Source organism: Nyctereutes procyonoides, unplaced genomic scaffold (assembly GCF_905146905.1).
Source record: "Nyctereutes procyonoides isolate TBG_1078 unplaced genomic scaffold, NYPRO_anot_genome, whole genome shotgun sequence".
Taxonomy (NCBI): Eukaryota; Metazoa; Chordata; class Mammalia; order Carnivora; family Canidae; genus Nyctereutes; species Nyctereutes procyonoides.
In genome coordinates this window covers 57,245,256-57,270,620 of record NW_026575020.1, presented here as the reverse complement: position 1 = coordinate 57,270,620, position 25,365 = coordinate 57,245,256, and the positions used below count along the sequence as shown (strand labels likewise).

General features: G+C 41.9%; 1 protein-coding gene across 3 annotated transcripts in view; it reads right to left on the bottom strand.

Annotated features, from left to right (window-relative positions):
• TNRC6C (trinucleotide repeat containing adaptor 6C) overlaps positions 1-25,365 on the bottom strand; it is a 150,834-nt gene that overhangs the window by 84,491 nt on the left and 40,978 nt on the right. For all 3 annotated transcript variants that reach the window (XM_055321319.1, XM_055321335.1, XM_055321326.1), the window contains exons 2-3: positions 17,439-17,538; positions 16,630-16,651 (exon numbers count right to left, since the gene is read on the bottom strand). In XM_055321319.1, the coding sequence (XP_055177294.1) occupies positions 16,630-16,651; positions 17,439-17,501 (85 nt within the window). In that variant the 5' untranslated portion in view covers positions 17,502-17,538. The remainder of the gene's footprint in view (positions 1-16,629; positions 16,652-17,438; positions 17,539-25,365) is intronic.

Genomic DNA, 25,365 nt, shown 5'->3' with positions numbered 1-25,365 from the left:
CCCTGGGTGGCTCAGCGGTTTAGCGCCTGCCTTTGGCCCAGGGCGCGATCCTGGAGTCCCGGGACTGAGTCCTGCGTCGGGCTCCCTGCATGGGGCTTGCCTCTCCCTCTGCCTGTGTCTCTGCCCCTCCCCCCGCCCCCGTCATGAATGAATGAATGAATGAATGAATGAATGAATAAATAAATCTTTAATAAAAAAAGAAAGAAAGAAAGAGAAGAAGAACATAGAATGACCATATGAGGGAATCCTTGGGTGGCTGGGCGGTTTAGCGCCTGCCTGGAGTCCCGGGATCGAGTCCCACATCGGGCTCCCTGCATGGAGCCTGCTTGTGCCTCTGCCTCTCTCTGTCTCGGTCTCTGAAGAATAAATAAATAAAATCCTTAAAAAAAAAAAAAAAAGAATGACCACATGACCCAGTAATTCCACTACTGGGATTTACCCAAAGAAAATGAAAACACTAACTTGAAAAGATACAAATCCCTATGTTTATTGCAGCATTATTTATAATAGCCAAGATACGGAACAGCCCCACTGTTCATTGATAAATTAACAGATAAAGAAGTTGTGGCGCGTGCATGTGCGTGTGCACACACATATACACACACACAGAAGCAACACTGGAATATTACTCAGCCAGAGTAAAGAATGAGATCTTGTCATTTGTGACAACTAATGGACCTAAAGGATATAATGCTAAGTGAAAGAAGTCAGAGAAAACAGATACCATATGATTTCACTCATATGCGGAATTAAAAAAACAAATGAGCAAACAAAGAAAAAAGAGACAAAAACCCAGACTCTTAAATACAGAGCATAAACTAGTTCCCAGAGGGGAGAGAGGCAGTGGATGGGTGAGATAGGTAAAGGGGATAAGAACACACTCATCATGATGAGAACCAAGTAAGGTATGGAATTGCTGAATTACTATATTGTACACCTGAAACGAACATAACACTAATTACAGTTTAATTTTAAAAATCCCAAATCTAAAAAAAAAAAAAAAAAAAAAAAAAAAATCCCAAATCTAGGGGATCCCTGGGTGGCTCAGCGGTAGTGCCTGCCTTTGGTCCAGGGCACGATCCTGGGGTCCCGGGATTGAGTCCCACGTCGGGCTCCCGGAATGGGGCCTGCTTCTCCCTCTGCCTGTGTCTCTGCCTCTCTGAATAAATAAAACCTTAAAAAAAAAAAATCCTTAAAAATATATATAAATGAATAAATAAAATGAATGAATGAATGAATAAAATCTTTAAAAAAATCCTTAAAAATATATATAAGGACATTTAAAAAAAAATCCCAAATCTATTAATTAAAAAGACAAAGAGAGAGAGAGAGAGAGAGAGAGAGAGAGAGAGAAGCAAACTTGCTGTCTCTCTCACAATAGCAACTTTCCATTACAACTTTGCAAGTGAAATTGAGAGCAGGGTAGAAGTACATCTGTCTGAGAAACACTACCACTGAATTTATGTAAAAACATGTGATTAGTATGGGGGCACCAGGATGGCTCAGTCAGTTAAGCCTGCAAGTCTTGATTTCAGCTTGGGTCATGATCTCAGGGTTGTAAGATCGATCCCCAAGTTGGGCTCTGCATTCAGCGTGGAGTCTGGTTGTGATTCTTCCTCTCCCTCTGCCCCTCCCCCAGCTCACATTCTAAATAAATACATAAGAAATTTTAAAACAATAAACATACGTGATCAGCATGATATCACTTCCCTTTACTACACATTTTAATGTACCTGGCCCAAAGGTTTTGCTCTAGACCTAGACATCGCTTTTTAGGAAGCCCAGGGTATGAATGCAATTGGTTATTTTACTACAAAATTCAAAGGAAGCAGCAGAAGAGGAGGAAGAGGAGGAGAAGTAGGAAGGAAGGACAGAACAGGAAAGAGAACTAGGAGGAAGCTACATTTTTCTACCTACCCCTGCTATGGGAAACCCTCTTCTTTTTCGGAATAACTAACACTGGAGGCCAGCTACCATCAGAATCAAGTACTTCCGCCTGTCACCCAGCCTTGTCAATGAATGGAAAATGAAGAAACCTGCCTGAACTCAGAAACTGATAGAAACAATTTGGCAAGGGCTCAGAAACAAAGTATCCAAGCCCTCAGAGAGCCTAAGAAATCACCCTGTCCTGCCCTCCTCCACACCGTCACCCCCAGGGCCCAAGTGAGCTAACCAAGATGCACCTGCACCCTCATCTCTGACAACCTGCCAGGGCTCTTCCACTACACTGCTGTCATCTTCTTAAAAAGATCAAAGGGCAGGGCAGCCTGAGTTGCTCAGCGGTTTAGCGCCGCCTTCAGCCCAGGGCCTGATCCTGGAGACCAGGGATCAAGTCCCACATCAGGCTCCCTGCATGGAGCCTGCTTCTGTCTCTGCCTCTCTCTCTCTCCCCCTCTCTCTGCGTGTCTCTCATGAATAAATAAAATCTTAAAAAATCAAAGGGCAAACGCAGGGCTATTTTTCTTCAAAATACTTACAGGAAAGGGAATTCCTGCTACAGAAATGGAAGTAAATGAATCCTACCAATCACTGGTTTTGAAGAAGCATAATAAATGAATGTTATTAATAGGTAACTAGTTTTGAATATAAAGCACCAATTCTAAGGTATCTGAATATGGAATATTCCATTTTCCTCTTGTTGCCTGCACTGCATTACCTGTGGTCACTCTTATAGCCTCATTTTAAGAGTCAAGAATTCCACACCAGTCCCCACTCTGGAGGGGGAGAGGGCAGCATAGGGCAGGAACCAGCAAGTGAACTCAGTGTCTCTTGTATTTTTAGAAGGTGGGGAAAGCATAGTGAAGACGTGACAGAGACCATACGAGGCCAGCAAAATCTAACACAGCTGCTATCTGGGCCTTTGTAGGAAAAGTCTGAAAAACCATGAGGTAGAAGGAACCCAGAATTCTGACCCTGTCAAGCTGTGCCTCTGGCCTCTTTTATATGAGAGAGCAATAAAACTTCTCTGGTGGTAACCAGTATTTTTCAGATCTTTGAAAACTGGCAGCTAACTCACATAATCTCAGCTGATAACTGGAGGATCTCAAAATTTGATCTGTTCATATAATACAGATAAACCAAATGGGCAGTTTCTGACCAGCGATCCACTCTCTTTGGATACAAACTTTTTTTTTTTTTTTAAGATTCTATTTATTTATTCATGAAAGACACACAAAAAGAGAGAGGCAGAGACACAGGCAGAGGGAGAAGCAGGCTCCATGCAGGGAGCCTGATGTGGGACTCGATCCTGGGACTCCAGGATCACACCCTGGGCCGAAAGCAGGCTCCAAACCGCTGAGCCACCCAGGTGTCCCTGGATACAAATTTCTTGATCTCTTGTTGCCCAAAGAAAGAATAGGGTATCCCCAGTCATCGTGACTCACCTGTCTCTAAGCCTAGCCTTCAATGACAGAGGCTCACAGATGAGTGTATCCTACACATCATTGTTTTAATAGAGCAGAACAGTCAGGCTGTGGGAATTTTAGTTTATTTTATTTAGGGACCATCAACAAGTCACTGACTCAGAGAACACAAAGACAGCAGCCAGGTAACTTTGCTGTGCCCAAACCTTCATGGTGCTCTCCTCTCCCCAGTAAGCTCTTCCCTTTTCTTTTAAATGACAGTGACACCTGCTGGGGAAAAGACAGATATGAAACCACCCTCTGAGAAATCAAGTCTTTTCTTTAAAATATTTATTTATTAGAGAGAGAGCGCGCGTGCACGAGTGGGGGGAGGGGCAGAGGGAGAAGCAGACTCCCTGCCAAGTGGGGAGCCCCACGCAGGACTCGATTCTGGGACCCCAGGATCATGACCTGAGCCAAAGGCAGACGCTCAACCAACTGAGCCAGCCAGGAGCCCCAAGACTTCTTTAAAACATTTTTTGGCTTTCAGTTACAATTTTCATAGGACACTGCCACAACAGAGTCCAAACAGCTTCTAAATTCCTACTACTGCTCTCCCCAAACAGCAGACTCCGGCATGGGCAGGAAGTTCAGGCTGGCCCTTCGGGGCTCCGGAGGGCTGACTTAGAAGAAGCTCCCCTTCAAACTTTTACACTAGGAGATCCAGAGCAGAAAACTCCCTTGTTAACCTGACCTCCTTAACTCTTTTCCCACCAGGCACCACGTCTCAGTGCCTGAGCTTCAGAGCTGCCACCCGGCACCCCTAGGCCCTGGCCTTTCCCTCTTCACACTGTTCTAACCTCAGGTGTGATCTGCAGACCACCCGATGCTGCAGGCTCATCAGGTGATGAGACCCACCACCTACCAATGCTGCTCTAAGCCCCACAGCTACCGAGAATCCCGCTGATGGTCTAACGTGGTCTGCCAAATTTCCCTCATTTTAACTCTTGGAAACTTTTCCTACACTCTTGAGAACCTCGATACCAGCCAGCTCCGAGTCTGATGTGGATGTGAAGGCTACATGGGCGGAGACTGCCCTTGGCCTGCGCACACTAAGCCCTGCTAGAGCCAGCCACTGTTCTGGGCGCTGGGGTGACGCCAGAGGACAGAAAAGGCAGCCGTCCTCCAGCCCACAGAGTTCACCTCTCGGCAGGGCCAGAAGGAAAGAAAAAGCCGCAGAGTGAGATACGCAGCAGCAGAGGTTAGGTGCTTGGAAAACCAGGAAAGCAGGGCACGGTGGGTCAGGGGTCAATCCCTGTCTGCTTGCCTTCTCTGCCTAGCATTCTTTTTACCCCACAGGGTGTGTATGTACCCTAACATACCCTTTCCATATTTATTTATTTAGGATATACTTAAAATGAGTGCCAATTTTGTGCCAGACACTGGGTATACTATGGAAAACATATGGTCCTTCTCCTTGTAGCAGTTTATAATCTAGTAAGAGATTACAAGTACATTTTGTGGTAAACATGACAATAGTAACAGTGGGACAAGGAACCTAATTCTGGTGAGGAAGTGACAATGAGGTTGGGCCCAGAGAACCGCCAACCAGGGGAGGTGTGTGTGTGTGTGTGTGTGCGGACTCTGCGAGCTCACGCCCACCAGCTGGCACAGAGAGGGGAAGATCCTGACCTGAGAGGGAGACTCCACGCTGGCGAGGACTGAAGCAGCCCCAGTGTGGCTGGGGTTTGGTGCCTCAAGGGAGAGCCGCTGGGCCTGAGGCTGGAGAGGCAGGCATAGGCTTTGTAAGCAGTTTGGAATCCGTCTGGTAGCCCATAGCTGGAAGAGCACCCATGGTGTTCCTGTTCTGGCTGCAGCACAGAGGAGTCTGGAGCCTTCAGTTTCACGGAGAAGTTCTCCAGGAACAGGCTCCTCTGATTACAAGTTCATGGAGAGTTGACATACTCTTTCACTGCTATTAAACTCAACATGCAGGTAACCTGATCAAGAACCTGTCTGTGTAGGCTCTAGAGCCAGGGGGTCCTACCTGCTTGCCTGATGTCACCTTCACAAGTAAGGGAAACATAGTAGCCAGGGCCCACAGCAGCAGCCCCCCTCCTTCCTCTACTCCACAAATCCTGCGGGGGCACCCTTGGGACGTTAGGTTCCTCACCAGGGACTTAACAGAGCAGGGAGCCCAGGGTGCCCAGAGCACCATGGCATTTCCATCTTACTACCCAAGTCATACTACCAAGACATTCTTTTCTTTAAAAATTTGAAAATATTGGGATCCCTGGGTGGCGGAGCGGTTTAGCGCCTGCCTTTGGCCCAGGGCGCAATCCTGGAGACCCGGGATCGAATCCCACATCAGGCACCCAGTGCATGGAGACTGCTTCTCCCTCTGCCTGTGTCTCTGCCTCTCTCTCTCTCTCTCTCTCTCTCTCTGTGACTATCATAAATTCAAAAAAAAAAATTGAAAATATTGAAGATGTACAAAACGGCATTAAAATCAAATAATCAACAAATCTTCATGCATTTATCATTTATTAGCTTAAGAAATAAAATGTTGCCCATTCCACCAAAGCCTCATTTTCCCCTCCCTTCCTGACTGTATACTCTGAAATGATTCTCACCATGGGCAATTTGAGGTTTTTCATTCCCATGCATCTCTCTAGAGATACAGTATAGTGGCTATGGGCACGGACTTGGGGTTTACACTTCAGCTCTGCCCCTTACTGGCTGGTGGCCCTGGGTAAGTTACTTAAACTCTGTCATTCAGTTGTGCTATCTGTAATATGTGGGTAAGTGTGTGGGGGGGGTGAATTGGGGGTAAGAGAACCTTACTGAGAGGGTTCTTTGAGAAATGAATGTTAATATAAGTAAAGAACTGTTCAGAACAATGTCTAGCACATAATAAGTGCACTATAAGTATTATGTTAAAGAAAAAACGGACACTGGTTAAGGATGGTGAGGCAGGCTCCATCCAGGACTGTCACGATGGGCTGAGAGGCGTAGGGACCATACGATGGGATTTACAGGATCAGAGAGAGAGACTGAGCTGGACTCTGAGGGCAGTGGGGACAGGTGGGGATTTGTAGCCACAGGGAGGTGGGGGAGGAGATGGAAAATCACTAAGAGGAAATGTCAGGGGTAGGGGGGCTTCTGGCTAAATTGACCTAGCAGGACCCTGGCTGAAGGCAGGCCAGGGTGTCAGGCATCACCCTGGGGCAGGGGGAGGATGAGGAACCTGATTAGATATCAGAGAAGCGGGGAGGGTGTGTTCTGATGAAGCTGACTTAGCAGGGTTCTTGTTAAAACTGGATTTTACAAGGAAGTGCACAGATGGGCCTAGGAGATAGTCCAGGAGCCTGACTGACGTTTATTCAACAGCCCTGGCCAGTCTTAATAATCTTCCTCATTCCTCTTCCATTCTTGGAAGCCATGGGAAGGATTTTAGGCTGATGAACAAAAACTCAAAGTCACGTGATATGAAGTGCAATCAGTGAACTAACTAAAGTACGGAGGCAGAGACTCTGAGAGGAATGACTGTGGTTAACTCAGCACGGTTACCACAGATACTGACAGCTGTACTCAGGACTGGAGGATTAGATCTCTAGTCTGGCCCTAAACCACCCCACTTAATTTGGGTCTCATATTTCTATCATCTGGAAAGTGTCAAATATTATACAAAAGTTAAAGGGCAGTCATCCATCCCATTGTTTTTAAAAGTGTTCCCGGGATCCCCACATCGGGGTCTCCACAGGGAGCCTGCTTCTCCCTCTGCCTGTGTCTCTACCTCTCTCTGTCTTTCATGAATAAATAAATAAATAAATAAATAAATAAATAAATAAATAAATAATCTAAAAAAAATTAAAAGTGTTCCGGAGCAGTAGTCAAAGTTGTCTCTCCCTGCCCCCTCCCCAATACGCACCCAGGGGGCAGGACTGATAGGAGTCTGGTTCACAGCTGCAACGGGGCTTCAGGTGTGGATGAGACCCCAAGCAGGACCCCTGGCCCCCTGAACCCATGTGGTTTGGCAGGCGGTGCCCTGGCTGCTCTCCACTGTACCAGCTCTGACTGGAAGCACAGTCCTGGAGATGGTGGCCGTTTCTGTGCAAGGTCCTAGCTCCCCATCACTGCCTTAGAGGCAGCTTCCCAATCACTGTGCTGTGGCGGGGACACTGGGCTTCACTTGAAGTCCATGGTGCCGGTGAGGCCTCCCTGATCCTTTCCCAGAGAACAGCTGTTTGGGATGACACTGTGGGGAATCATTTCTGGAGGCCCAGCCTAGGGTGCATCCCCTCCCTCTGGCCTTGCAATGATTTTACAAGTACCTAATTCCTTGTACTTAAAAAAATCTAGAGCGGTTTCTATACACTTCAACTAAACTCTGATCAAGAGCACAGATCCTTTTTTTAGCAAGTAGTATATTCAGCTCTTTCACTCACCTAGACAACATCATGGTGTGTGGTCATGACCTAGATATTCAACAACGGTTTCCTTGTAATGGCATTTGCTGTAACGAGACTTCGTTACACATGCCTTCCATCAGAATCCCATGGGACGCCACAATAAGCTTAAAGCACACCAACAGGTAGGCATGCAATGATGTATTTGAAAAGTAACTCTTTAGGGATGCCTGGGTGGCTCAGTGGTTGAGCGTCTGCTTTCAGCTCAGGGCATGATCCCGAGGTCCTGGGATCAAGTCCCACACCAGGCTCCCTGCAGGGAGCCTGCTTCTCCCTCTGCCTGTGTCTCTGCCTCTCTATGTCTCTCATAAATAAATAAATAAAATCTTTAAAGAAAAAAAAAGTAACTCTTTATAAGTAAATGTCAACCTAGAGGGACATGTTAACATGTCTTATTTCTGAAATTTGCATGCCTCTTACAATAGATGTATAAATTTAGTAGTTTCCTCATTATCCCTCCAACTACATCTGTGGGTAAGACATTAAAATAATGACGTCCTTTAACTGGTGGCATCTTAAAAGTTAAGAAATAGAAATATTTGTATGATAAAGCATAGAATTTCTCTTCTGTACAGATACCACATAGTGACAGAAGAAAAATATTCAAAAATCATGCATTAATTCTATTTCCAGAATATATTATTAGAGATTCAGTTTCTTAAAAGTTACAATTTACTTAAATACATGTAAAAGAGAACTATTTTCCAGGGCTAAAGTAATCTGTGATTCTAAGGAAGATTTTCATTATTACAATCTCTTCTGCAACCTACACAGCAGCAAACACTATAGCAAGCTCTTTAGAACAACAAGAGGTGAGGGGAAGACAGCTATGTGCAGGAGGGTCCATCTGCTGTGTTTATTGGCAGTCCCGGTGGGGTATCAAGCCGTGGCCTTCCGTGTGTTCTGTTGATGGCTTCTGGATGATCTGTCACCATGGCAACTTCGGGAGCTCAACTCAAAATGAGCACAGACTCATTAACTACTAACTACATTATCTTAGTGCCTGTTGCTAATGAGAAAATGCTATTTAGAGATATTTTCTATTCTAATGTATTACAGTTACCTCTCTAAAAAGCATGAAATTAAATTAAATGCTACTCTTAGGCCATCAGACTGGATAATATGAATGTGAAAGTAAGTTCATTTTAATAATGACTACTAACAGTAAAAATCATTTTATTAGAAGATTACTTTGTTTTGGTCCTTGGATTCTTCTACTCTAAAACAATGTGCTATTTATCATACAGGCAAATATTTTTAAGTTCTTTTAAGCAACAGTGGGGAGATTTAGAAGATTAAAATAGAAACTTTCGATAACAGTGTATGTTAAAGACAAGTAACGAATACAGCACTAATACATATTGGCTTTTCTACCATCTTCTCAATATGCAACATTAACTGGAAACACTCCTGGGATGAGGCAACACACTGGACAGACATGAAGGGTGAACAGAGTCCACTGAGCACAAAGCTTCTCAGCTTTTTCACCTCCAAATTGACCTTGTCCCTTTCCATGCTCAATCACCTATAACTAAACAAGCTCTTGAAAAACAGCAAACACAGAACGTTTAAGTGGAATTATATCTGAAATGTGTTCTCTTGGGGCATGCACACTGCCTTGTGTGGTAGGATTGGGTGTGTGTTTTCTTTAATAAAAGTAAAAACTGTAGAATAGCAATAATCCCGGGGTGTTTGTTCTCTCAAAGTGCGGAATCCTAGAACCTGCCAGAAGAGGGAGCCCAAGTCAGACTATGCCAACATTTAGTAGAAGAGGGATGGGGAAGGGAAGGAAATCGGCCATGTTACAATTTGATTCTGAAAAAGAATATTCCACCTCTACATGCCCTGTGCACATTGAGTCCCCATCTACCTTAGCCTCATTGACACCAGTATCCCGCCTTGCCGACGATTCACCTTCTAGGCCAGCTCTTTGTTCAGTTTCTGGAGAATGCTACGCAGGCTGGCCAGCCTTTGCAAATGCTGTTCCCCCCGAATGTGGAAGCCCGTGAGTCTCCTCCATCTCTCTAGCCTAGCTGCCTTCTCTCCATCGGTCAGATCCTGATGCAGCCTATGCTCTCACTAGACAATGTTCCTGTCCTTCATAGTAGCCATCCCAGTCAATACTGACACATACAGCACTGCGATTGATGTTTCTGCCCATTCCCCATAAAACTCCAAGCTCCAAGAAGGTGGGAAGCAGATCTGGGGGTTCAGATGGGATCTTTTGGTGTTTTTTTTTTTTTAATCTTTTTCTCCCCATAGTGAACAGTGCCAGGCAAACAATAGGTGTTTGGTGACTATCTGCTGGATCAGATGATGAACGCAGTTGGTATCCAAGTTCTGCTGGCTCTACCACACGACCCTTCCTGTCCACCCTCACCATGCAGCTATCATCTGGAGCATAAAGTGTGCAGTGGTCTAACTGTACTGGCTGCATCCAGTTCCCTCTCCACTGTCTGATTCATCTTTGATCTGGCCTGTTCCATGATCTTTCTAAAACATCAATTTCATGACGTCACTCTCCCACTCAAAATCTCCAGTGGCTCCCTCTGGTCTAAAAGGTCAAATCTCAAGTCCTAAGATGGACTCTATGAGCTAGCCTCCCTGCCCTCCATATCGTCCCTCATTTCAACTCCTTCCTTCCTTCCTTTATTTTTTTTTTCTTTTCTCTCTCTCTCTCTCTTTCTACAGGCTATTAAGTGTGCTCAATCCTACTGGCCTTGTGGGTGGGTTCAGAATGGCTAAGATAAGGCACCCTCTCTTGTTTCATTTTCATGGCTAACTAGGGGACAATTGGGAAAGGGGCCAACCCTAGCATGCATTCATCTCATTCTAAAGCAGTTTTTGCCTTTCCCCCAATTTTCTCACTTATTTTTAAAAACAGGCCATCTTTTCTTACAGAGACATAACTAGGAAATAGAAACATGACCAAGTGAATGTACTTAAATCCTTTCAGGCAGAAGATGTGGGATACATAAACCACAACCCTTAGAACATTTTAGTGCATTCATTTGCTTATATAACTCTCCCTACTAATACATCCCTCTGAGAACAGGGAACTTCTCTCTGCCGTCTGATAGATATTTGTTAATTGTTTAATTAATGAACTTGACAACTCTAGATAGGAAAATGTGACTAACAGCTCATTTATTAATGCAATCTTTAGTAGGTGTGTTAAAAGCAAGACAAAATGTGATCACAACTAAAAGTGCATATCTTCTGATGTTACATTTGTACTATATTACAAATAGCTGCAGACATGGAGAGAAAGGGAAGTGACAGAAGATGAAGGAAGCTAAGCTACAGTGCTGAATCTTTCTGCCCAACTCTAGAGGTCAATTTAATATTAGAAACCAATCCAGAGGGGCACCTAGATCAGTTAAGCATCTGCCTTTGGCTTAGGTCAGGATCCTGGAGTCCCGAGATTGAGCCCCATGCTGAGCAGGGAGTCTGTTTGTCCCTCTGCCCCTACTCCTGCTCATGCTCTCTCTTTCACTCTCTCTCACACTCTCTCAAATAAATAAATAAATAAATAAATACATACATACATACATACATAAACAATCTTAAATGAGCAAGTAACCCAGCTTTTTTAAAAGTAGCAAAATATTTGAATATTCACCAAAGATACACACAAAAAAGCACATGAGGATAACACTCCATACCATCAGCCATTACAGAAATACAAATCAAAAGCACAATGTATCAGAATGTACATGTACCAGAATGGCTACAAGGATCAAGACTGATTTTCCAAGTGTCGGTAAGGATGTAGCATTGGGAAGTGGTTATAACCACTTTGAAAAGGTTTTGGGAGTTTCTTGGAAGGTTAAAAATAGATATACCCTAAGATACAGCCATTCTACTTCTACATATTTACCACAGAAAAATCAAAGCACATATCCATACGGAGACTTGTATACCAAAGCTCATAGAAGCTTTGCTCATGAGAGCTAAAAATAAGAAATAACTCAAAGGGACAAATTGTGATATATCCAAACAATGAAACTATTCAGCAATAAAAAAGAGTGAACTGCTGAAATACATAACAGGAATGAATATCAAAAGCATTACTCTGAGCAAAAGAAGCGAAGAGTGCATCCTGCATGAGTCTGCTAATCTAACTGGAGTCTAGAAAACAATCTGTAGTGATGGGAAGCAGATCAGTGTTTGCCTACAGACTGTTGAAGGTGGAGAGGGCATGAGAACTGGGTTGGCAGGGGTGCAGGGAGACTTCCAGGAGTGATGGATTACTGTCTTCATTGTGGGGATGGTTTCACGGATCACATCTTAATAAGTCTTGGTGCACATACCAAGACTTATTAAACTGTTCTTTTTAAACATGTGCAGTTTACTGTGTGCCAATTTAACTCAGTAAAGTTTAAAAAAAAAAAAACAAAGCAGAGCAATAATCTGTTAAATGATTTCTCAGAGAGCAGCCTGTCAACCTCCTTTAGAGCTATAAACTGTAACTTTCTCTAAACTTGGAGCTGCCTTTACATTTAACGTTTTAGTTTGGTTAAGCTAAATAAACAGATGTGGACTTTTACTCTGAGACTTAAGGGCCCTCAAGAAGATGCTTAAAGGGTTTATAAAAGGAGCACTGTGCCACCTCCTTGCCACCAGTGGATTTATACTTCCTTCTAAAATTCAATGAAGAACTTATAAGTATGTACCTGCTTAGTTGTTTCTCCCCCCCCCCCCGATAATTTTTATCCTTTTAAATTGCCTACATGTTTGGAGAAAATACCGTATCTTAATACACTTTCTTCTGTTCCCATGGAAAAAAATTAATGCATTTATTTTATATTCTTTCTGCCAGGTATTGAACAGTAAAATTAAAGTTACTTTAAATATAGAGCAACATGGCTAAAGAAAGACATCTAATATTTAAAATCCTATAAAATTACATCCCATAAAGATCCCTCACATAATGAATCTCTTAGGAATTTCAGCCTTCGGGATCCCTGGGTGGCACAGCGGTTTGGCGCCTGCCTTTGGCCCAGGGCGCAATCCTGGAGACCCGGGATCGAGTCCCACGTCGGGCTCCCGGTGCATGGAGCCTGCTTCTCCCTCGGCCTGTGTCTCTGCCTCTCTCTCTCTCTCTCTCTTTCTCTCTCTGTGTGTAACTATCATAAATAAATAAAAAAATTTAAAAAAAAGGAATTTCAGCCTTATTTGAAAAGATCCTAAGTTACTTCCTAAAATGAATGATTATACTGATAATGGATATACAATATTGATGTCTCCTTCATCTTCATATAACAGCAGGAAAAAAATCTGACAGCCAGAAGATAGGGGTTCTAGTTCTGCCAATAACTATAGCTGTCAAAACTTGTACAGATTGTTTAGCCTCTTTGAATTTCATTTCTGAACCAATGAAGAACTGGGAAATCTCTAAGGATCCTTCAAATGCTAAGATTTTATTAATTTTGCAGATAGGCAAACAAAATGCCATATTTTATAAAATATACTGTGCCAAGCGCACTAACTAGACTTTTAACTATTGCTTCTAAGGATAACTCATACATTCAAAATAATGTTTGTTTTGGTTATGTGGATACATGTAAACTCAAGGAATCTGGCCAATTTTATTACACAGTGTAATTCAGGAAAACACAGATGTGATGCCTTATGAAAACTAACTGCTGAATATTGTGTTGAGCAAATAGCTCACAACTGAGCAAATATCACTCAGCCGACTCTGCTAAAAAGAAGGGTCACCTAACGGTAAAATACAGAGATGTGGATTCTCACTCATATTTGTTCAAATCTAGATCTGACTATGAAATTGGGAAAGCATCCTTTAAGCTTCAATGCTCATCTTCATTCATACTGAGAAAAACCATATGTTTATAGAATGAGCCTTAATAGGAATACAGCACAGTGCAAACAAAACTGTGACCCCAAAATCTTTATCACTGAATGTGAGGCTGCAGAAAGAATATGGTTTCAATTGATTTACATTAACAAAAGCACATATACATTTTCTTAAAATTAGCATTACAAATCGAATGTATGGCAAAGTTGAATACCGGACCGTAAAACTTAAATTATAATCCTTGCAAGCAATATTAGGAGCCTAATCATAATACATGAATTTATAAAAGTATATGACTCAAAACCATAAAGCATTAATCATATGGAGTTTGAGACATATTAGGTCAAGATACTTGCTTTCATACATGATGTAATTAATTAACTTTGAGCTTCTTGTATGAAAACTTATCTTTCTATTTTATGAACTTTAGAAAATCTGGTCAAAACCAATGAATTAAATTACTTCATGTTTATGGGCATTATAATTAATCTTAAAAAAATTAAATCCATAAAAAACCCTAGAAAACAATAATGGAAAATTTAGGCTCACAAAGTCATCACATCAGATATAAAGCTACTAATATCTGTGCTCAAATTAAGGGCAGCACCCAAAATAAAGGAAAGAGATTACTGATAACCAAAGCAAAACCCATCTTACAGCGTCCGACACTCAGATACCAGGTCCTTCAAAGCAGAAATACAATATGTAAGTGAGATCATGTCTCATCACCTTCCTTCAACTGTGAGAGCATCTCTAGTCTCACTAAAGGCATTAACAGATTATTGTACTCAGCTACCTCTTTCTTGAAGCAGAAATTATGAGAAACTATTTCGTTTGTGAAAAGCTCATACAATGGTTTTCAAATTGTTCAGTGTAGCTCTTTGAGGCACAGGGGCTGGGGAAGTGTTAATTAGGGGAAGCAGCAGGCCCTGCCTGTCTTGTCCAACACACATGTCCAGTCAGAAATTCAGAATCACCTTCCTGTAGTTAATTTTAATTTGAACCAGTAATAATGGAGCATCTGAGAAAAATTTAAACCTTAATACTGCTAATATTCATTAATGAATTATCCAGTAGCACTGTTATTTATAACTTAAAAGCTTTTTTTCTTCTGTTTAGGAGACATTAATAATCATTATCATTATGTGTGCTAAGGCTAAGGCTAGATATAGTTAGCACAGCTGATGACAAATTAGACCCAAAGGAGTAGTAATTTAGAGAAGATAAAAGGAGAAGAGAAAACACCAGCACACTTTGGAGTAAGTAAAGAAATGCTCATCAGAATAGTAACAGGAAATAATAATTCTGTGTTGTGTAACAGGATCACTATACAATCATAAGCAATTTGTTACTATTTGAAGAGAAAACATTGACAATGACAAGAGAATATGGTCAGTATTAAATCAGGTCATAAAAACTTCTCAGAATGTTAAAAACAAAAGGAAATAAATATCTCAAAACAATAATGACAAGTGGAAGAAACCACTGTTTCTTATTCAAGATCATAACTGCTAATGCAACCATGTACCACAACCCTTTGAACCTTCTGGAAAAGTGTGCTGTACATTCATACTTCTGGGAGTGAGAAACAAATGTCCTTTCTGGGGTCTGGGCTGCCTTTTAATATTTACTTTATATGAAATCCCATCTTACTGTGACCCTGGTGCGGGAGCTCGGAGGCCCACTGTGCAGGGGTCAGAAGTCCAGCTCTCTCAAGTCCTCTCCTTGCATGAGCAGCTGGCCAGGCACAGGCTGCTTAACTCTCATGTCAGCCTCAGTTTCTTCATGGTCACCTAATACCTGCCCTGCTCAGTTTTGAAGTTCAAATGAAGTCATATACATAAACTTTACTTTGGAAACTCTAAGATGCCAAACAAAAGCAGGGTATTAGTAGCAGCACCTACCACCTGAAACTGCACTCTGATAAGTCTTTATAGCACTCATGCCTGCACGTACAACTGTGTCCAGCAGAAACTTTAAAATCCTAAAATTTCCAGTTATTTATAGCTCACTTTTACTGAGCACCAATTATGTGCTGGGCACCAAGCTCTTTTCATACATGATCTCATTTAATCTTCCCAGGAGCTTTATGAAGTGGGAGCCACTCACTTACCAGCTTTCTCATTTTCAGTAGGAAATACCTGAAGCTTGGAGAAATGAAGTAACTGGCCCCAAACTCAATAGAGCTGGCAGCTGGAGCTCCTGTGCACATGCCTCTCCTCATCTGACCAGGGCAAGCACAGGGTGAAACTGGTTAGTGCTGCTTCCACTGTGCTTCTTCTCCAGCAAATCCTAGGGACACCTTGGTGCCTAAAGGAACTACATGTGTTTCCAATACCTGCTAAGACCCTAACAAGTAAATTTTCTACTTAGAAAATAAAAAAGAAATCTTCTATATATCAATAAGCGAAGAGGGAATACAGAAAGAATATAACTCTTTTTGTTATGTTGTCGGCAAAGAGAAATTAGAAGCTTCAAAAAAATTCAGTATCTTTCAGTTGTTCTTTTCTTTTCTTTTTTTATAAATTTTTATCTATTTATGACAGAGAGAGAGGCAGAGACACAGGCAGAGGGAGAAGCAGGCTCCATGCACAGGGAGCCTGATGTGGGATTTGATCCCGGGTCTCCAGGATCGCGCCCTGGGCCAAAGGCAGGCGCCAAATCGCTGCGCCACCCAAGGATCCCTCAGTTGTTCTTTTCAAATTGGCTCACCTTTATCAGTTTAGTCCTTGTTTAGTGAATGGTAAACCAAAGGAAAAGTAAAAAACATTGTTCAGAAAGCAAACATTCTTTAGGCATTTTAGATTAAACAAATGCCAATGAAATGCAGATGTGAATGAAACCAGTGAGAAATGAAGAAGTACACAGGGAATGATAAAAAGCAGCAGCCAGGGTCAGATTCCTTGTTTTTAACTGTCAATTAAAATAACAGTCATCTTCATCATACAAAGTGTGGTTCTGCCATAAAATGTACCGCCCCCAAATAAAATAAACTTACCTTTGGTTTTTTGATCAGCAGCCTGGAAAAAAAAAAATCAGAAACTCTTTAGGAATAATAATGTGTAGAATGTGCACATCTATGAAAGTTTATAAGCAGACTTCAATACTAGAAATTTTAAAAACAAGTTTTTACCCAATTTATTAAAATTTATTACTGAGAAAATGTGTAATTGTCCACATGCTATTATAAGCCAATATTGATCTAAAGGCAAAAAAAGAAAAGAAAAGAAAACCTATCTGGAAGCTCATCAGAGTCTCTGTATTTTAACAAAGACTAAAAGGTACAGTTTAAAATACAAGGTATATTAAACTAGGTAAGACCAACAACAAAAAGCCTAACGTGGTATATTAAATGCCGTAAGATTCAAGTAAGATAAGATTTACAGTAGGACTTTTAATTTTTAATATTTACCAATAGGATTCATAAAAGAACATTTGCCAAACCTGCAAAAATTATTTCTAGCTTTCCTAATAAAATCAGTTACATGGCCCTTTCCTCATTTCTCAGCCATGGCTGTTCTGGACAATTTGCAGTAAGTGGAATAGCATAGCATGGACATTCTTTATAACAAACAACGAAAATCAGACTTCTTTAATACATAGCTCTACTATTTCTAGTTCCTTAAGAAAGACATTCTGTGGCTGTCACCTTATATTTATTTTGCTAGTACTTCTATTTTTTGCTAATTATAGACTGAGCATATTGATTTTTGAGGTCATAAAGTGGAATTCTAATATAATGGCTGTGACAATGCAAAATGAGACACACAATGATCACAGGCTATAAAGTAGGAATGCCAGTCAAACCTTTTTCTGAGCACCTTCCTTCTTTTTCTTTTCTTCCTGCTTTTTCTTTTTCTTTTCTTCCATCAAACGTTCCTCTTTTTGTGTTTCTTGTTCTTTCTCCCTATGAAACAAAGAAAGGTGGCATTGGTATAATGTCCATCTTAAGTCAAACAATGAAAAAGCATTAGCTGCAGGAACTTTTAGGGGAGATTGAGTTGCTTGCACAGTATGCAGAAGGGCATTCCAAGAGGGGCATGGAACATGGGGCATTCTTCCAGGGCCACCACTTCCCAGGGTGACCCTGACCCACGTTAGTGGTTCAATGGTCGTTTATTTTACCCATGGGTCGAACACCATGCTTCTAGCAGGACGCATGTTAGGCAATAAGGGTATGAAATAGAATAAGACACTGTTGCGAAGGTCCGGCCTCAGACCCACACCTCTCAGTGTTGTCTCAGGAGCCACATCATCAGCAGGCTTCTGACAACGTATTAAAAATGCAGGTTCCTGGGTTCCACCCTAGCCCAACCAAATCAGTCTTTGGAGGTGATTCTCATGCACATTATATGTTTGCTTGAAAAATCATTTTTAAAATTTTTTTCCCCAAGTTTAGTGGCTCAGCACTTATGTACAATACCCGGTACTCATCACAGCAAGTACCCTCCTTAACCCTCATCACCCATTTAACCCATCCCCCTGCCCACCTCCCCTCCAGCACCCTCCATTTGTTCTCTATAGTTAAGAGTCTGTTTCCTGGTTTGCCTCCCTGCCACCCCATGTTCATCTGTCTCTTAAATTCCAAATGAGTGAGATCATGTGGTATTTGTCTTTCTGACTTATTTCACTTAGCATAATACTTTCTAGCTCCATCCATGTCATTGCAAATAGCAAGATTTCGTTCTTTTTTGATGGCTGAGTAATATTCCATTGTGTATATATACCACAACTTCTTTATTCATTCAGAGAGTTGATGGGCTCTCTCTGTAGTTTGGCTACTGCTTTTAATGCTGGTGTAAACATCAGGGTACATGTACACCTTTAAATTCATATTTGAGTACATACTTAGTAGTGTACTTGCTGGATGGCAACAAGCTTATAACTTTTGGGGAATTCTCATACTGTCATCCAGAGTGGCCACACCAGTTTGCATTCTCACCAATAGTGGGAATGGGCATCTTTTCAAAGAGAAAGCAATTCTTTTTCTTTTCTTTTAAGAGTATTTATTTATTTATTTATTTATTTATTTATTTAAGATTCCTACATGGTATGTTTGTTTGAAAGGGCAATTTTTTTATGAATTTATTTTTTTTATTGGTGTTCAATTTGCCAACATATAGAATAACACCCAGTGCTCATCCCATCAAGTGCCCCTGCTCAGTGCCCGTCACCCAGTCACCCCCACCCCCCGCCCACCTCCCCCAATTTTTTTCTTTTAAAGTAGATTCCACGACCAGTGTGGAGTCCAATGTAGGGCTCGAGCTCATGCCAGAGATCAAGATTTGAGCTGAGGGCAGCCCGGGTGGCTCAGCAGTTTAGCGCCGCCTTCAGCCCAGGGCTTGATCCTGGAGACCCGGGATCAAGTCGCACATCAGGCTCCCTGCATGGAGCCTGCTTCTCCCTCTGCCTGTGTCTCTGCCGCCCCCCACCCCCACCCCGTGTGTGTGTCTCTCATGAATAAATAAAATCTTAAAAAAAGATTTGAACTGAGATCAAGAGTCAGATGCTTAACCAACTGAGACACCCAGGTGTCTCAAAAAGCAATTTTATCTATCTATCTATCTATCTATCTATCTAATCTATTATCTATCTATTTTAGAGAGAGAGCACATGGAGTGGGGAGAGGCAGAAGGAGAGGGAGAGAATCTTGAGCAGGTTCCAGGCTCAGTGTGGAGCCCAACATGGGACTCCATCTCCTGTCCCTGAGATCATGACCTGAGCTGAAATTAAGAGCCACCCAGGCACTCCGAGAGCAATTGTTTTTTAAACAGATTCCTACACAGCATGGTGAGCTACTATAAGGATACGCAGGAGCACAGCACAGAGTAAAAACCACTTGGAAAGGTCAGCCTGTAAGCCAGAGCTTGCACACTGCAAAAGCATTTGGCTGGCACAGAGTAGTGTGTTAGATATCAATTTACTGCTGGGCAATTCCAGTCAACCTTCAACACACATTCTGCAGTAAACGGGCAGTTCCTTTAAGTATTTCTCCTTTCCAGGGAGCATAACTGAGCATGTAGCTTTAAGGACACCAGTGATTACACCAGCCTTGAGCCAGAAAGGGTGGTCCCACAGCAACCTCGCAGCACGTGGTCTAGTGTTCTAGTGTCATCTGTCTGTGACCCTTTCAACAGACACTGTTATGCTCTGGGCTTCCTGCTGCTTGCCCTACCCCTACATTCATGCCTTGTGGTCCTGCTGATGACAGGGCCCTCCAGACTGGGACCCCGTGTGCACCACATCTCCTGCTGCACCGCTACTCCTACTCCCTCAGCACAGCCCATGGCTGGCCATTGACTGCAGCTTGCCACCAGGAGGGCCGCCCCCAGGACCCCGTTTTCCTGTGTGGCCCTGTGACTGGCTACTGGCTGTGGCTTTCCTGAGCCAGTCCTGTGTCCTGGAGATGTGTTTCCTGCTGCCCAGCAACTGCACACTTGCTGACATGCGTTAATCATGGGGGTGCTCTGCTACTCATGGGCTGCAACTACACCTTCTTTTTTAAAAAAAAAAAAAAATTTATTTTATTTTTATTTATGATGGGCACACAGTGGGAGAGAGAGAGAGAGGCAGAGACATAGGCAGAGGGAGAAGCAAGCTCCCAGAAAGGGAGCCTGATGTGGGATTCGATCCCGGGTCTCCAGGATTGCGCCCCGGGCCAAAGGCAGGCGCTAAACCGCTGCGCCACCCAGGGATCCCGCAACTACACCTTCTTCAGCAAGTCTGAACCCTAGCCTTCCTCAGGGACTCTCCTTCAGCCCTAGGTCACACGGTTTCTGAAGCGACTCTTCTATCACAGTTTATTCTTTGTAAGAAACTTTCCCTGTTTCCATTACTGTGTGCTTTTTATCTCCTGCCTGGGCCCAGGCTGATACAGGCAGGAAAGAGGATGTACCAGACTAAATAGAAGAAACAGTATGCACAAAAGTCTTAGGAAAATATCATCCATACATACATTAATGTTGGTTTGAATTTACTGATTTTGAGGTTTTTCATTTGTAAATGTGTTTTATATACAACTACATACATAAGGAATATCAACCTACCGTCAGTTTGTATGTATTTAAACACTATCATAATAAACGTAATTTAAATCAACAGTGTGTGTGGAGGTACTTAGAGAATATTCTTTCTCTAAAACAGTGGTTCTCAGTTTCGGCTGTTCATCAGAATTACCTGGGAAGTTTTAAAAACTTCTAAAACCAGAGCTGCCAATCCATTCTATGCAAGCTCTGGGAGTGGAACGCAAATGTCAGCAATTTTTAAAGCTTCTGGATGGCTCCAATGTTTAGCCAAGGTTAAGAACACTGCTTTTAAAGAAGTTCAGTAGTTTATCAAGTTTGGGAAATGGCAATCACTTGTAATCTCAGATGACACTTTCCAGGAATATTTGCATGTTAAGCAGTGGGGAGACACCAGGAAATCTGTGAGTGATGGGTGAGGAATATACATCTTGGAAAAAAGTGAATAAAAACCAAGTAGTGGCTGTCTTCCTCTACAATTATACTTTCTTAATCTATAGTACAAAGAAAGCCTTAAATTATCCTCAGTAAACTTAACAAAATAGGCAAGCATAGGTGCTCCTTTAAAAGGTATTCAATTGAAGATGAAATAAAAATGATCGCTTAATTCTATTGCTCTGACAATTAAAGCAATTAGAGCTGCTACTCCTCCAGCAGTACAATCAAGGTTTTACTATAACAATAAAATAAAATGTAAATAAAGGGACCATGTAGCTATCTTTTTCTTAATTTATTTATTCATGAAAGACACAGAAAGAGAGAGGCAGAGACACAGGGAGAGGGAGAAGCAGGCTCCATGCAGGGAGCCCAATGTGGGACTCAATCCCAGAATTCCAGGATCACACCCTGAGCTGAAGGCAGACACTCAACCCCTGAGCCACCCAGGTGTCCTGCCATGAGCTATCTTAAGCCTTGCCTGCCTGAGTTCATGTGTGTATGACAAAGCACAATTCAGATGTATGGTCTTTAATATAATTTTATCTAATTTCCTGCTAGTTACAGTAACTTCTACCTCAAGTGTACAGTTTCTGGATTTCTCACTAATAATTAAAAAATCAACATCAAATCACATTTTTACTTTAAAAAGACAGACATCTTCCATAAGTATACTTTATTTTCAAGGGACACCTTATTTCCTGAAATGATTTGGAGGGGCATCTGGCTGGCTCTGTCAGAAAAGCATGCCATTCTTGATCTTGGGGTAGTGGGTCTGAACCCCACATTGGGTCCAGAGATTACTTAAGAAAATCACCCAGATTTGGGAAGTTTCTTGACCCATTGGAGAAGGAAAAAACAAATACGTATCAAATAGCTGACACTTCAACATCCTGGAGGTTGGGGACAACCGACTCCCCAAGCAGTTGGAAATCCATGTACAACTTTAAACTCCCCAAAATGGACTACTTATAGTCTGCTGTTGACCAGAAGTCTTACTGATCACATCACAGACGATTAACACATATTTGTATATTATATGTATCATATACTATATTACTAAAGTAAGCTAGAGAAAATAAAATATTAAGAAAATCATAAGGAAGACAAAAATCTATTTATGGTACTGTACTGTTTATGGACAAGAACCCATGTGTAAGTGGAGCCCCCAGTTGTTCAAGGGCCAACTATAGAGGGAATTGGGTCAGTATTTTTGATACGTGGAGCTGCTATGAGGTGGATCACAAGGTGAGCTGCAAGGAGAATAAAGAAAAGGAGGGACGGGGTGCCTGAGGGGCTCAGTTGGTGAAGCATCTGTCTTTGGCTAAGGTCATGATCCCCAGGGTTCCGGGATCAAGTCCTGGGTTGGGCTCCTTGCTCAGTGGGAGCCTGCTTCTCTGTCTCCCTTTGACTCTTCCCCCCTGCTCATGCTCTCTGTCTCTTTCAAATAAATAAAATCTTAAAAAAAGAAAGAAAAAGGAAAGGAAAGGAAAAGGAAAAGGGAAAGGAAAGGAAAGGAAGAGAGGGCCAGGTTGGGAGTAATTTTAATTTTTTCTTTTTATTTATTAGTATTTATTTATTTATTTATTTATTTTAATGATTTTTTAAAACATTTTACTTATTTATTCATAGAGACAGAGAGAGAGAGAGAGAGAGAGAGACAGAGGGAGAGGCAGAGACACAGGCAGAGGGAGAAGCAGGCTCCATGCAGGGAGCCTGACGTGGTACTGGATCCAGGGTCTTCAGGATCACGCCCTGGGCTGCAGGCGGCGCTAAACCACTGCGCCACCGGGGCTGCCCTAATTTTTTCTTTTTAAAATTATATTTAAATTCACGATTGTATATACATGTGTAAAGGTAACTATTTTTTTCCAATGTACTCTGTGTTTTTCTCATTTGCTTGGAGGCCCCTCACAGATTCTTCCTCCCTCCACACCAACAGCAAAGCCGCTACTCCCTCACTGCCTGTCCTTCTAGATAACCCATGTTAACCACTTTGTTCAGAACTTCCCGGGTCTTTCTCTGCACTCAGGTAACTATAGAAACATATAGACCTATATATTTTTACAATGCATTTTATTTGGTCAGTTTTGTAAAAGTGAGTTGTATATTACAAACTCTTTTGCTTCTTGCTTTTCTCACTGAATACGCCCTGCCCCCAACTAATTGATCCAATCTATTATTTCTAATGGCTACGTAATATACCATGGTGTAAATGTTATCTTATCCCATTCAATCACATCTCTATTTGTACACACGCACTTCCTCCCCAGTTTATTACCACTACAAGGAACTCCAGCTCCTGCTAAAAAAATCAGCATTGCTTTGGCTGATGGTACATCTTCTGTTTGAGTAGTGAAAACTAAGTAAGGAGAAAATCTGATATGAGGTTCAACTTCTGGACCCCACACTGGACACAGGGCCAAAACTTTGATGTAAATCCCCTATACTCTGTATGGCAAAGCATATTATAATGGGTCCTCACTATACTGAGTTTTATTAGAAAGAAAATATTTTTAACAAGTTGGGTTTTAATAATCTAATATTTCTTTTATTCTCAAATAGTTCAGCCATCAGCTTAGGATGCTTTGGGTGGAGAAAGAAGCAACACTTTATTTTGGAAGCAGCTAGAAGAAGAAAGAGTTGGGAAGTAGAGGAGTCCCCATAACTGAAGCTTCAATGTGTATCAGTCATCTCAGGATTCCTTGATAAACTACACATTTTTCCAGAGAAACAGGATTCAAAAGATACAATTATGTTGGTAGACTGGGAATGCAGTCACCCTATGCAAAACCTTCATTGAAAAATCTTCCAAAGTTCCAGTCTTTTTTGTTAGTTGATTATTCCCTTTTTTGCAAAAGAACAGGATTCAAGAAGGAAGGCAGGCTTATTTCTACCTTGAAGGTTTAGTTACCAGAAATTTTACTCGGTTTTTATTCCAACTTAGTTTTAACTTACAAGACAAAACCACAGCCCATGCTCTGAAGTTATCTTGGTTAGACTCCAATGCCATGTCATTAAAATATTCACTAATTCACTGTGTGTCTGTGTTACACGCCATTATTTAGAAAGTTTGGCTAATTCAATTAGAATTTCCTGACGGTGTTTAGGTTAGGAAAGGCTGGCAAAGTGTTATCAGACAAACTTTAAAAAGGAAGAAGGAGGAAGTGGTATCCTGTCCAGCTGTCACTGAAATACTTAAAAGATTCTCAATTTTTTCACCATGTGTTTGAATACCTGCTCTGTGCAGGAAATACGCAGGAGGCCCTGTGGGCAATACATGAGGGAGGAGACATAAAAACAGTCTTAGATCTCTAAGGACAGAGAATTTAATAGGAAAGTTAAGGTAAGACTTGAATTACCTTTAATATTTGATAGACTATGGAAATAAACAGGGTTATGTAGCAAAGATAATATGCTTGGGATTTAGAATCACAGGACAGAGTTCTAAAGTAAAGGTCACTAGCATACAAGAGGTCAAGAACTCATGGGTCCGAGTATTGGATGGACTGTCTACAAGAACCGTGGAGTCATTCAGTGTTTCCCAGAACTAGGGGTGGAAAACAGAACCATGGATCTGATGAATAAGACCAGAGGGTAGAAGGAAGTGTTTTTATTTGAGGATCAAAGGATAATATAGTTGACAGAGACTCTCTGGTCTCCTGAGGTTCACACCTTTGTATAAATGCTCTCTTGTGAGTGTGGGAGGGACCTGTGATTTGCTTCTCACCATTTGAATATGGCAGAGGTGATGGAATGCTGTCCCCCTGACATTATATAAGACTCCCATCTTTTTAGCAAACTGGCTTTAGTCTCCCTCTTGGGTGCTGGCTTTGAAGAAACAGCTATCATGAATCCTACTGCTACAAGGAAATGAATTCTGTCAACTGCCTGGGTGAGCTTAGAAGCCCATTCTTCCCCAGGCAAGCCTCGCAGAGGAAACACAGCCTGGCCTGGACTCCAGCCTGTAGCAGGCCCAGTTAAGTCATGCCCAGCCTCTTGAAATTGTGAAATAATGAATATATATTGCATTAAGCCACTACATTAAAAAAAAAAGCCACTACATTTGTAGTAATCTGTTATGCAGCATAGAAAACTAACGCAGGTTAATGATTTAAGACTTCTGGGGCTGACCAAGATGGAGGAAGACCAAGATAGCCTCTCTTAGCCGCTTCAACAAAAGACCAGAAGTACAATGTAAATACACAAATACAATAATGAAAAGCAAGCAAAAGCTGGTAGAGTAGGGAGGAGACTCAAAACTTGGGGAGGTGACC